General features: G+C 49.6%; 1 protein-coding gene across 21 annotated transcripts in view; it reads left to right on the top strand.

Moving 5' to 3' along the window:
• Nucleotides 1-7,252: 7,252 nt before the first annotated feature.
• The window catches only part of JAKMIP3 (Janus kinase and microtubule interacting protein 3), a 51,046-nt gene continuing 43,815 nt past the window's right edge, over nt 7,253-14,483 (top strand). For all 21 annotated transcript variants that reach the window (XM_064269150.1, XM_064269155.1, XM_064269152.1 and 18 more), the window contains exon 1: nt 7,253-7,387. In XM_064269150.1, coding sequence (XP_064125220.1) covers nt 7,253-7,387 — 135 coding nt within the window. The remainder of the gene's footprint in view (nt 7,388-14,483) is intronic.

The following is a 14,483-nucleotide window of genomic DNA, read 5'->3' as shown; positions in this document are numbered from 1 at the left end:
GCCAGAATACTCTGGTGGGTGTTTAGTGGTTTCTCACTGTGGCTTTAACACCCATTTCCCTGCTGCTAGTAAAATGGAGCCTCCTGCCACGTGTTGGTGGCCATTAGGGTACCCTCTTTGGCGAAGGGCTTATTCAAACCTGGAGCCCATTTTCCTACTGGGTTGTCTTTTTCTTACTGATTTGTAAGAGTTCTTAATATATTCTGGACACAAGTCCTTTCTAAGACATGTGTGTTCCCGATATCGTCTGATTCCGTGGTTTGCCTTCGCACGTTCTTAGTGGTCTCCTTTCACTAAAGAAGTTGTAACAAATCTGTCACGTCTTTCCTTTTTGGTAGTGCCTTCTGGGTCCTGTTTAAGAAATCTTTGCCATTTCTCAATCAAGAATCAAAGCCATGAAGACCTCCTAATCTTTTCTAAAAGATTATTGTTTTACCTCTCACATTTGTGTCTGTGTTTTGTTAGCAAATGATTTTTTGTCTATAGTGTGAGGTAGGAGGCAAAATATATGTTTCCTTGAGGGTGTCCAGTTAACACCATTTATTAAAAAGACCAGTGCACTGCAGTGTCAGTCTGTCGTAATCAGGTGACTGTAATGTGCTATCCGTTCTGAATGCCCCAGGCTGTGCCTCTGACCATTGCCTGCCCTTGTCCTGGTAGCCCGGTCTGTACTACAGCTCCTTGTGAAAGGTGCTGCTATCTGGGAGCGTAAGACCTCCGCTTCCTTCTTCACCTTCAACATTGCCTTAGTCATCCTTGGCCCTTTGCATTTCCATACGGGTTTTAGGGTTAGTGTTGGAATTACTGAGCACTTCTGTTTGGATTTCTGAGGAGTCTCAGTGGGTCTGACCCTTCCTGACATGTAGGGCGCAGAGAATCGCACATCTCAGCAGTCGCAGAGCAGCCTTAATCGAGGCCACGTGGTGTCTTGTTAACTAGAGTGAGTATATGTGCAAAACTACATGCCTGATGTTTGTTTTTCAGTAATAAAACACAGAATTCCCTTTGAAGTGGATAGATCCTCACCCAGACTTCAGCTGAACTTCTAGGAGATTTAGGGAGCGAACCCTGGTGGTACAGTGGTTAAGTGCTCAGCTGCTAACTGAAGGGTCTGCTGTTTGAACCCAGCAGTCACTCCGGGGGAGAAAGATATGGCAGTCTGCTTCTGTAAAGATTACAGCCTTGGAAACTCCATGGGGCAATTCTACTCCATCCTACAGGGTCATTATGAGTCGGAATTGACTCAATAGCAATGGGTTTGGGCTTTTTTTTTTTTTTTTTAAATAATCTTCAGGAAGGAGACTACAGAGGACTGCTTCGATCCGTCCATCCATCCATTCATCGTCGATCTTTGTTTCTTTTTTTTATCAATCTTCCATCCATCTTTCTTTCTTCCTTCCCCATTCCTCCCTCTTTTCCTTCCTTTTTATCAATCATCTACCTACCTACCTATCTATATATCTGTCTATCCACTTATTTGTTTTGATTGGCTATTTTCTGTTTCATCTGGCCCAGCAGTTGGGTAGAAATGACCTTGAATCTCATTGGTTCCCAGGCTGTCTTCCTGAATTAGGACCTGCCCCCACCTGGGTTGCTCTGATCTTGGCCTCAAGCCTGGACTGCTGGCTTGGAGGCTGGGGTCCCACCCTCAGCCGAGGCTCCTGAGGTGTCCACATGAGCTTCGAGGTGACCCCTCAGAAGTCCACAGTCACCGTGCTCAATCAGGCCAGGGAATCAAAACACATGCAGAAACACACCCCAAATGTCAGGCCTTGAAACCCTGCGTGTCAGTTCAGTGGCTGTGGGGCTTTAGAGAGGGAAGCTGTATGTGGGTTTGAAAATAGGAAACAATTTTCTGTATTTAGGCGGTAAAAGGAATGAGTCAGGGCCAAGAGAACATGAGAACTGGCGTGTCCATCTGTGCCAGATGGAGGCATCTTCCCTGGCCAAAGTTTCTGGGGCTGAACCAGGCAGAGGCCCCTTAAAGGGTTTGGCTGGTATTGCTCCAGGATCTGACAGAGGTTCTCAGGTGCCTTTGATTGCGCTCGTTGACCCTCAGGGCTCACAGGAGTGGACATTACTTACAGACCAGCTCCTTCTTTCCCACATGGAGATCAGTCCTGCTCCTGTGGAGTGGAGCCACAGGGGATTCTGCTGATGGCTTTTCCAGAACATTCTCTTCTTCCTGCTGCTCTTAACTCTTGATACTGGGATCTGTCCTTCTGGGCTTTTAGAAACTCTTGACGCCCTGTGACTTTCTGGGGTCTTCCCCAGGAAGTGGGAGAACCCAGCTGTGGGGGTGTGCCTCCTCGCAAGGCCTGGCTGTCCTCCACCAGCCACGGTGCCAGACGTGCTTGGTCTGTGAGATCTCGGCAGACAGCAGGTTTTCATTTTCTGCTCTGGGCTCCTGCTTTCTGGGCCCTTTTTGTGTGCAATGTATGAAACTTGTCCTGAGGCCGGTTACCCAGGCTTTGCAATGGAGTACACGAGCAGGCGCCAACTGCAGTCTGCCAACTGCTGGGGTTGCTCTGGCTGCCTCCCAGGAGTAAGGGGTGTGGGTCGCCCCATAGGTAGGTTGCTGAGCCCGTCCTGAGGTTCGCCAGCTTTCCGTCCTTGCCTCTCCTTTTGCCGCCCCTCCCACGCCCCCCAACTTCTACCATGGTGCTTCATCCCAGCGCAGGACCTCCAGGCCCCATCCCAGGGAGCAGGAAAGCCTCAATCAGGGCACTTGGACCACCCGCCCACCTGCCTCCTCAGGATGCATTTCCAATGACACAGCACTTTCATATTTAATAATTTATCAGGATTTGTAGTTTATTGGTGCTATTTGAACCAACTGGGTAGCTGTAGTAGTTGTAATGATAAGTCAACCTAGAAGACATTTTTATAACTTCAGAGACTGAAGGCCACAGGAAAAAAATTAAATTTCCATGTGTGTACATTTTGTGTTTTAAAGATGTGATCCGGTGATCAGGTAAAGGCTTCCAGCTCCCCCCCAAAAAAATCTTACATTGGAGGCAGTATGTATTACATTATTCTGTGGAGTTGGTAGAATCTCAACAAGAAAAAGGAATACTGTGAAAATTAAAGAAGAGCTTTAATTTTAAAATGGTTGATGTCAGGGAAGTACTGGGAATCGGGCTCTGGAAGAGGGGCTTCTACTGACCACACGATGCCCTGGTGTGGCATGGTGGTCCCCGAGGAGAGGAGGGGGCTCCAGGCAGCCACATGGCTCCTGGGTGAGATGACACTACCCTCCCCCACCACCCCTGGAGCCAGCCAAGGCACTGCCTTCTACAACAGGCCTGGTGGCTGGTACAGTGGGTGATAAAGACACTTGACGCTACTTCATCTCACAACAATTCAAGTGGCTGTCAAAAACTTGGGCATGTGTCTTTCTGAAAAGTGATTTGGGATCATGCACACGATCTTTACATTGATTTTAGTCGAGTCGCATTGTTACTGTAAACCTGGAAACGCCCACTGTGAGTCATCATTCCTAGTCTACAGAGCTGAATCCAGCATGCTTCCCTTTTCACGGTGGATCCGATTCTCTGATGGACAAAATTTGCACCCAGACATGGGTAGCCAGTTGATTCCACTGTCTAAGTAGTGGTATTTGTGTTTTCCAAGAAAATGAATTTTCAGTGGGAGAGGTATGTCTATGCGGGGATCAGCTGGAGACTGAACCTGGTCTGCTCTGGAGAAAAGCCAGGAGTCAGCTGTGAGGCCACAGCTCCTCACAGCTCCTCCCTCTGCAGCCTCTCCTCTCTGCAACAGCTCAGCCACCAGGCTCTCTGGAGAGGGGACTTGGCTTCCCCAGGCACCTGGAGGCGATGGCCTGTGTGTCCTGCCCTAAGGCTCAGCCACAGCCCACACCCTGTCCTCCCCTCCCTCTACATTCCAGTCTGGGCAGAGCCGCACAGGATGGCCTTTGTCACACTGTGGCCCGCAGGGGCGCCATCCCATGTTCCACAGGTCCAGGGGGGCCTCCCATCTATCAGGGGTGCCGCTGCCCCTCCTGGGTTGCCTGCCCCCACCCCCTTCTGCTGCCACATTGGATTTTTACAGAGATGACAAGAACCAGAAGCCTCTGTGAGGCCAGCCTTTCTTCTCCACAGATGGAACCTGGGAACAACGTCAAAAAAAAAAAATATATATATATATATATATATATATATATATATATATATATTTTTTTTTAGTTTTTTATAAAGGCACCAAAGTCACACAAGACCTTTTCCAGCCCGGGGTGCTCATGAGTTACAGGGGGCTGCGTGTGACAGCTGTTAGACCATGTAAAAACGATTTGGGAGCAATGTCTGACCTCCTCCAACCCCACAGAGGGGAAGGAGAACCAAGATCAACAGCACAAGGCTGACTCCCATGAGGTGGAAGCCAGACAAGCCTCCTCTTTCTGCCATATTTACCAATTCTGACACCAAGTATCCCTCACACAGCACTTTCTACTTCTTTGCTGGGTTCAGTAATTCATTACAACAGTCACACAGAATTCAAAGACCATAATCACGGTTATGGGGTTTATTTATAAGGGAAGTACCAGTTACAATTCAGGCTCAGGAACACTCAGGATACAGGCTTGTCATCAGGACAGCCTCTCCCCACCTGTGATCACAGGCACGCCTCTCCCTGGTCCTCAGCCTCTGCCCAAAGTTCGGAAAGCCCACCGCCCCCTCTCCTGCTGCTGGGTCTCTGCTGCTGGGTCTCTCCTTCCTTGGCAGTGGTGGGCTCTTCCTCTCTGCTCTGGAATTGGCTTTCTTTTAAGGCAAAACAGACCAGTCCCCTTCGTGGGTCACAATTACCCTATCACATAGTCCTGCACAGTCACCTGGGTGGGAGTTACAAGACCATGGCTAGAAAGGCCACACAAAAATAATCACACCACAGACGGTTACAGTTTTCACTGGCTTCTGTGGTTCCTCATCTTATACGGGGGCACCAGAGCCAAGCCAGGGCTTCACATTCAGTAAATGGGGAACCCCAGGAGAGGGGCAGCTCCCCCATTCACAGTGACGCTGCTGCCTGTGAGCAGCGGGTTTACCAGTGACATTCATCAGTGGTAATATCGCTTCCAGTCTTTAAGCCTTTCACATAAACCCAGGCCCGAGCTGCAGGCGCCGTGAAGATGGGTCTTCAGCAAGTGGAATTTGTTACCTCCTCGGAGACCCTGAACCTAGAGGTGGGCAATCTGAGCTGTTAATTTAATGACTACCAAGGCAAAGATGAGAGATGCAGGCCGCCTCAGCAGATGAGTCCCTCGGGGGGAGCAACACTCAGGTTCAGAGGAGGAACTCAGAAGGTGCTGAATGCAAACACTTTGCTCCACCACACTCAGGTTTTCCTGAACAAACAGGCCCGTGACCCTTTTATGGGAGGGTCAGATGCAATTCAGCAAATCTCTAAGAGGCCCGGCGCCAGCATGCTGACTCCGAACATGACAGCGGTGCCATTCAGGGTGTTCAGTGGTGCTCATGTGTATGGGCCCCGCCCGGTCCCTGCACCCCACGCCTCGGCCCCGCCTCGGCCCCGCATCACAGTGTTGTGTGTCTCCCACTCCCTGTACCCCATGTGCCGAGGGCCTCCACAGAGTCAGATGTGTGAGCAGTGCTTCTCTCAGTCCCCCTACCCTGCAGCTTCCCCATCCCCCAGCACAGACCGTTCCTGACACTGTCCTTTGAGCTGAGTGGACACCGGGAAACTGAAGACCTTGGGACTTGCGAGGGTGTGCATGACAGTAAAGAGGAGAGAGCCTGGGGTGAGGGGGAGACACAGCCTTCAATATACCATGTCCTGAGATGGGCTTGTTGCCGTCTTTAGCTGCCGTCAAGTCAATGCCAACTCTTGGCCACCCCATGTGTGCAGAGAAGAACTCTTCCATAGAGTTTTCCAGGCTGTGATCTTTCAGAAGCAGATCACCAGGCCTGTCTTCCAAGGCACCTCTGGGTGGCTTTGAACTGCCAACCTTTCGGCAAGTAGCCTGGCACTTAACCCTTTGTATGGCCCAGGGACTCCTTGCGATCATCAGTGGCTGGTTACTCACAGTGTGGAGGTGTGCTGGGCAAAGCCACAGAACTAGGGAAGCATGTGAAATGGGGTGGGACAGCCACCCTCCTCGGAGCACACACTGCTCCAGCTGTCTTTGTCACCATGGTCCCCTGAAGACCGCCTGGTGGACTGCAGATGTGGCACCTCTTCCTCCAAAGCTCTAACTATCCAAAACTTAGAGAGCGCCAGCTGCTCCCTGCAGTATTTGGTATAAAAAGGACACGGGGTGACAGATAGAGGTCCCCTTCTTTCTCCTCCTGCCACAATCTCCTCAAACGCTTCTTGAGAACCTGCAGGGGCCCTGTGGGAAGGAAGAACTTGTGGGAATCCCAGCTCGGCGTGGTCAAGCACAGCCCTGGGTGTTCCCAGTGCCTTGGGGAGATCCACACTTGTCCCCCCATCTCCATACAAGGGTGGGAGTGCAGGGTCCATGGTGAAGGGGAGGTGGCTCAGGGGTCATGAGGCCTCCTCAGCGTGGCACTGGGTACTGCAGAGCACAAATTGGCCTCTGTGGGCCTGGCCAACACCACTCTTCACCAGCCGGTCTGAGGGTCTGTGGGGACCCCAGGGGCCACGACCGCCATGCAGTAATCTGGGAAGCTTGTTTTCACACTGGCCCTTGCTGTCAGGTAGCCGCACCCCCATTTATGAAATGGTGGAGAGTGAACATTTACCGAGCGCTCACCTGTCCTGGCACAGAGACACGCTCTGTGCAAGGCATCCTATGTTGACAGGCGGGCAGCCACTGTGGTCTGGGGCTGGTCCCCAGCCTGCGCTATTGGGTCAGGGAACACAGGGCTGGACAGGCAGTGAGAAGTCTGTTGCAACCCTGCCTGGCACACCCCACCCAGTGTCAGGCGCCTGTGCCCAGCTGCTCTCAATCCACTCCCCAGTGTTGGGCACCCTTGAGCCCCCACTTGGCACATGCCCCCCAGCGTTGGACACTCTGAGCCCCCGCCTGGCACACGCCCCAAGTGTCAGGGACCCTGAGCCCCACCTGGCACACACCCCTCAGTGTTGGGCACCCAGCTCCACTGTTCTCCATCCACTCAACAGGTGTGCTTTCCCTCCAGGTGAGTAAGAAGATGTAGCAGAGCCGGCCCAGGCCACCTACCCATAGCTCGGTGCGGACACCCACCGACCGAGTGCACCCTCGAGGCCTCGCCTTCAGCCACCCAGCCTCACGATGTCCAAGAAGGGGCCCAGCAGCCGGACACGGGGGGACAAGGCAGAGGCGTTCGCAGCTTTGCAAGCCGCCAATGAGGAGCTGCGGGCCAAGCTCACCGACATCCAGATTGAGCTGCAGCAGGAGAAGAGCAAGGTGGGCCCCCCCCGCCGCATCCCTGCCCGGGGCAGTGCCTTCCTGGGCCTGGGGTCTCCCAGGGGGTGTAGGGCCAGGAACAGTTCTCCAGGTGGCTTGGGGTGGACAGCTGGGGCAGGAGCAGGTGCTTAGGCAGTGGGGGCTCTGTGCCCAGGCAGTGGCAGCTCCGTGTCCATGGGCAGAATGGCCATCACCCCCCAAACCAGAGATGAGTGTGCACTGCAGCCGTGGGGGCCTGGACCAGGACCAGGAGCCGGGTTCGAGGTCTGGCCAGGCAGCCCCCACCTCTCGGAGTTCGGTCTCCTGCCTGCACAGGGAGGATTTTGACCGTGCAGGGCACTAAGATTTGGGGTCGGCGCCTTCCTGGCAGCCTCAGCTGCAAAGGAAGGGGCTCTCGGGCCCTCCCCTAGGCCCGCCCAACCGGCCAGCTCTTGCCCTGTGAGGGCGACTTATTCTTCACCAGAAGGTTCGTGGTGTGTCGGAGGGCGACTCTGGCTCGGGAAGCTGACCAGAGGTCTTCCCGCCCCCTTTGGGGGCCCCTGGGTGTGTGGGGCACCCGGCATAGTCTCCTGACCTCACACGCAGGAGCCCCAGACAGGTCTTTGCTCCCTCCCCATTTTGCGGATGAGGGGAAAGAAGAGATGACCTGCGAAGAGGGTGATGGTCAGGACCCCGCTGCTTCACTGAGCGAAAACCATCGTGAGTCAAGTGCCACCTCACGGACAGAGCTGAGCAGAGAGCTTTTTTCGTCTCCAGATTTTTTGTCCACCTAGTTATAGCAGCAGCACCGATATTTATCAATACTTCATGCCCACCTAGTTATAGCAGCAGCACCAATATTTATCAATACTTCCCATGCCGTTCTATCTAAGCACGTCCTCCTCCAGCATCCCGTGGGTGTGAGTGGACCCTTGCTCATCTAGACACCCCGCATCTGCCTCGGGTCAGAGCCCACCAGGCAGGACCCCTGGGGCTGGTGTTGGAGGCCAGGCAATTCGGACCCTCTAGTTATCATTACAGGACATATTTATTTACTTTCTGAAGAGGCAGTAAGCACTCTGGGAACAAAATCCAAAAGGCATAAAAGAAGAGGCACAGTGCAAAAAAGTCCCTTTTCTCCCTCCCCTGGCCCCCCGAACCCCTTCCCAGATGGGAGGCACAAAAGGCAGCATGCTGTGCACGGGTCTGCAACCCCCTTTTCCCCTGAACTTGTGGGGGACACCTTCGTTGTACATGAGCCTTAGGCTCTCTAATTCTGTGCTGGTCATCCCCATTATACTTGCTTCCTGGGCATCCCATCTGGCTTTTTTTTCTTTCAAGGCTGGTTGTACTTCACAGAATAACCCTTAAGAGAAGGCACCCTTTTTTTCTGGCCCATTCTTTTGTTCAGTCGTGCTATCGTCCTTGCTACTTTTGTTTATAAAATCCCTAGTCACTGTTCCCACAGAGATTTGTATCAGTGTCTCCATTAAAGAGGACGTCTCCAGCCTTTCCCCTGAGGAAGCTTAATGCTCCTGTGCCCGAAAGACTGACATTATTTCCCATAAGAAGTGTTGGGAATGACTGGGATTTGGGGATTTGGAGGTAGCCCTCCTTGTTATCCACTGCCACGTCTCTCCATGGGCAAAGACAGGCGTCTCGGCACTCCCCGCCCCCAGCCCCACACGCAGCGGCCTTGACGCCTCCCACCTGCCAGCCTCAGAATCCTCTCTCTTTCCTTTCCGCCCTGTTTGGCTTTGCCATTGTTCCCTGCTTCTCCTAATGAAATAGACAAAACACTGCGTGTTTCTAGAGCAGCGCACCCCTACCTGCTTGTGTGAAACACAGTGACCTTCACACCTTTCTTTTTGGCATGACTTACAGCGAGAATCATACATCGTCTGAAAGCAGTCACCAGGACTCCATGACCCACTAACGGGAAAAATATCTGGAAAAGGAATTTGCTATTTCAGGAACATGTTGAAATAGCCAGCTGGGAGATCAGAGCTTTTCTGGCCATTCCCATTGGAGGACAGTCTTGTTTTTATTTTGAGTTGTGTGGGCGGTGAGGGAGTGGAAACAGCACCATCGTCCTTCCATTGAATAGTCTTCATCCAGCCCTTCCTGGGAACCCCTGCTTCCCGGCTGTTCCTGCACGGTCCCCAGACAAGCTCCCACAGAGGGTGCCCTACTGAGCATTTATCCCAGTGAACTCTGGTGGGTCAGATGAGAGAGAAAGAACAAACTAGCACACACACCGAGTGGGTGGATCAAAGCTTTCTACCCCCACCTCCCCGCCAAACCAGCACTGAAAATGATGAGCCAACCAAAGCCGTATAAGGAGTTTTGCCCAAACAACTCTGTATGACACAGGCCTTTACAAAGGAACACAAGGCAGCTTTATTGTAACTTGAGAAAATTGTTCCACAAAGAAAGCATTTGAGAGATGTCTCTCCACAGCCCCACAGCTGCCTCCTTCATAGACTCAGCCTCCTGGGGCCTTATTAAAGCCAAGAGCTTTGGCTGATGCAGCAAAATGTCCCCAACTTCTTAGAGCATACAGTCCCCTTGGGCCCACGGCTGGGGAAGGCACAGCTGCCATGTGTCACTGGTGTTTGGAGGTGTTTCCTTCTTCCATGCTGTCTCCAACTTCCACCTGCTCTTAAAGACAAGATGGGGCTGGTGGTCTCCTCCTTCAGGGGTAGATGCTTCCTCTTAGCTGTGATTTGGGTGCCCAGTAGAAAGTCAGGGTGAATGCTCGATCCTTTAATTTTATTTACCCAGTTTTCAAGGTTCCTTGTCAACCTGAGAAGGTGACTGATTGTTTCCTTAGGACAGGACTATATGAGTTTAAATATGTTTGATGAGTTTCAATTCATTGCAAATCTTGTCTTTATTGAAGCTCTAAGTGTCCTGTTTTTGGCCAGTGGGAGCCTCTTCAAGGTGGTCCCTGAATCCTTTGACATGACCTAGCAGCCCTCCTTGCTGTCTGGTGTGTTGCGGTATTCCAGGCTCGACCTGCTCATTTCCTGCCTCGCATTCTTCTCCACTCTCTCCAATTTATTTGAATGGTCAATGGTATTTCAAGATCACAATCAGGCACCAGAGGTATGCACTGCTACTGGGCCGGTCATTGTTTTAAGGCCTCTTCAGTGGCTAGAGCTAAGAATATATACACAGAAACCACACATACACACAAATGCCACACACACATGCATCCATATACACACACACATACACATGCACACATACATATACAACCACACACATACATGTATACATATACATACCACACACATGCATGCATACATATATGCACAGCATTTGTACACTTACGTATACACACACATACCACACATACATATACACAGGCACATATATTTGCTCAAACTATGACAGGTGGGCAATATATACATACACATAATAACCACCAATCATCTGTCGGTTTTCGTACTGTGCTGGCTTGCATGTTGCTGTGATGCTGGAAGCTATGCCACCAGTATTTCAAATACCAGCAGGATCACCCATGGTGGTTAGGTTTCAGTGGAGCTTCCAGTGTAAGACAGACTAGGAAGAAGGACCTGGCGATCTACTTCTAAAAAAAAAATTGGCCAGTGAAAACCTATGAATAGCAGCACAACATTGTCTGATACAGTGCTGGAAGATGAGCCCCTCCAGTTGGAAGGCACACAAAATACAACTGGAGAAGAGCTTCCTCCTCAAAGTAGAGTCGACCGTAATGATGGGGATGGAGAAATCCTTTTAGGACCTTCATTTGTTGCTGTGGCACAACTCAAAATAACAAGAATCAGCTCCAAATATCCATTAATAATCACAACATGGAATGTACGAAGTATGAGTCTAGGAAAGTTGGAAGTCGTCAAAAATGAAATGGAACACGTAAAAATTGGTATCCTAGGCATTAGTGAGCTGAAATAGACTGGTATTGGCCATTTTGAATCCAGCAATCTCATGGTCTGCTATGCTGAGAAGGATAAATTGAAGAGGAATGGCCTTGCATTCATCATCAAAAACAACATTTCAAGATTTATCCTGAAATACGACACTGTCAGTGATAGGATAATAGCCACACACACACACTAAGGAATCATTTCACCATACTTAATCAATCTGTATGCTAAGCAAATAATCCAAGAAGCTATACTATATGAAGAAGAATTGGGCATTAGGATTGGAGGAAGACTCATTAACAAACTGCGTTATGCAGATGACACAACTTCGCTTGCTGAAAGTGAAGAGGACTTGAAGCACTTACTGATAAAGATCAAAGACCACAGTCTTCAGTGTGGATTACACCTCATTAAAGAAAATAAAAATCCTCACAGATGGACCAATAAGCAACATCATGATAAAAGGAGATAAATTGACATCGTCAAGGATTTCTTTTTACTTGGGTCGACGATCAACATCCATGGAAGCAGCAGTTAAGAAATCAAAGGGTGGAGGCAGGGCCAAAATGGCCAAGTAGTTAGATGCTTCTGGTGGTCCTTCTTACAACAAAGACCCAAAAGAACAAGTGAATCAATTATATATGACAATCTAGAAGCCCTGAACATCAAAGGCAAAGTTGAGGAATCAGACTGAGTGGCAGGAGGAGGGAGAGACAGTTTGGAAGCAGTGAGGAGTTACCAGACCTGACTTGGCAGGAACTGGCACCCTGCGAGCGCAATGAGGCAAGGAGTGGCATTAGGGATGAGTTTTCCATGCTGGGAGAGACGGAGCAGCTAAGAGTCAGCTCAACCCTCCAGAACCAGTGAGAAGCAGACTTCACTCAGCAAAACATAAGTACATGCATTTAACCTACTGCACAGATCAAAAAACACTCCCTGCTCCCTCCTCACTTTGCACTATGCCAGACCAGCTTCAGCAGTTACCAGTTGCCACTTTCCCTGGGCCAGAAGTAGGGCCCATCATGTGCCCTGAGCCATTCTCCAGGCCTGGGAGAGGGAACAAATTAGCAAACTGTAAAAAATAATCTGCCAGCTCCCCAAGCTGAGAACTCAGGGCAGGTACAGCCCCTTTGTCTAGGCACAGGCATAAGGGGTCCAACGACTTTGAATGCCTTTCACCACTGCATAGACCTGTAGGGGCCCATTTCAACAGCATAGGCCCTCATTAGCACAGTACAATAGGGTATATACTAACTTCACTGTATCAGCTATATGGTGGAGTAGCAGGTTTGTGACATTTGACACCGCTCTGCCCATTAAGCAGGGTCCTCACCTACCCATATCAGGGGCCTGAGGACTGGTGGCTCCACCCATGACAACTAGCCACCTGCAGCAAGGGTCCAAGATTAAGTGGTGCCTCCCAGTCTTTACAGCCAACAGGATTTGGTGGCCATAGCCTGGCTGCAAGACCCACCCACCTACACACTCTAGGGAACAGGGACACACTTTCCTCCCAGACATTCAGGGGCAGCTGTCAGCCCCCAGCCTTGCTCAGCATGTGACCCCCCTACTTCAGCCAGATACCTGAGCCTACTTCAATCGCCCCTGCTTGTCTAGGACTGTAGGTAAGAGCCTGTACCACACACTTGGTGACCAACTATCTGGACACCTGAGCTGAATCCATACAAGAAAAATAAATGGACTCCTGGGCTCACATACCTAGCATCAAATCTAACCACCTGGTGACAGGATGTTAGGGCTTCAAAGGCATAAATAATCAAACTAGCTCACATGAGCGGCCTATTTGGCAACATCAAAACAAGAAGGTAGGACACAGTGAGCAAACATAAAATAAAAATGACTTATTGATAGCTCGGAGACAGCAGTCAATATCAAATCACACAAAGAGGCAGACCGTGATGGTTTCAGCAAGCTCCCAAAACAAAGAATCAAGAAACCTTCCAAAGGAAGATAAATTCTTGGAATTACCACAGGTAGAATACAAAAGATTAATATACAGAACTCATCAAGGGATCAGGAAGGAAATCAGGCAAAATGCAGAAAAACCCAAGGAACACACAGACAAAGCAATAGAGGAACTTAAGAAGATTATAGAATAGCATGATGACAAATTTAACAGGCTGCAAGAATCCATAGAGAGACAGCAAACAGAAATCCAAAAGATTAACAATAAAATTTCAGAATTACACAACTCAATAGAAAGTCAAAGGACCAGAATTGAGGCACTGGAAGTCAGAATTAGTGAGACTGAAGATAAAGCACTTGACACCAACTTATTTGAGGAAAAATCAGATAAAAGAATTAAAAAGAAAAATGAAGAAACCCTAAGAATTATGTGGGACTCTATCAAGAGGAATAACCTATGAGTGATTGGAGTACCAGAATGGGGGTGGGGCTGGGGGGATAATGGAAAATACAGAGAGAATTGTGGAAGATTTGTTGGCAGAAAACTTCCCTGATATCATGAAGGCTGAGAAGATAGCTATACAAGATGCTCATCAAACCCCATACAAGGTAGATCCCAAAAGAAAGTCACCAAGACATATTATAATCAAACTTGCAAAAACCAAAGATAAAGAGAGAATTTTAAGAGTGGTTAGGGATAAACCTGACCCAAGCCATGGTATTTTTCAATTGCATCATATGGATGTGAAAGCTGGACAATAAATAAGGAAGACAGAAGAAGAATTGATTCCTTTGAATTGTGGTGTTGGTGAAGGGTATTGAATATACCGTGGACTGCCAAAAGAAGGAACAAACCTGTCTTGGAAGAAGTACAACCAGAATGCTCTTTAGAAGCAATGATGGCAAGACTAGGTCTTACATACTTTAGACATGTTGTCGGTAGAAATCAGTCCCTGGAGAAGGACATCATGCTTGGTAAAGTACAGGGTCAACAAAAAAGAGGAAGACCCTCAATGAGATGGATTGACACAGTGGCTGCAACAGTGGGCTCAAGCATAATAATTGTGGGCATGGCACAGGACCAGGCAGTGTTTTGTCCTGTTGTACACAGGGTTGTTATAAGTTGGAACTGACTTGATGGCACCTAACAACAACAACAACAGATAAACGAAAAGACATCTACAAAGGAGAGTCAATTAGACTAAACTCAGACTACTCAGCAGAAACCATACAGGCAACAAGGCAGTGGGACGACATATAAAGCCTTGAAGGAAAAAAAA

This window comes from Loxodonta africana, chromosome 16 (genome assembly GCF_030014295.1).
Source record: "Loxodonta africana isolate mLoxAfr1 chromosome 16, mLoxAfr1.hap2, whole genome shotgun sequence".
Lineage (NCBI taxonomy): Eukaryota > Metazoa > Chordata > Mammalia > Proboscidea > Elephantidae > Loxodonta > Loxodonta africana.
Note: the sequence above shows the minus strand (reverse complement) of the source record. Positions and strands in the feature narration are given on the sequence as shown.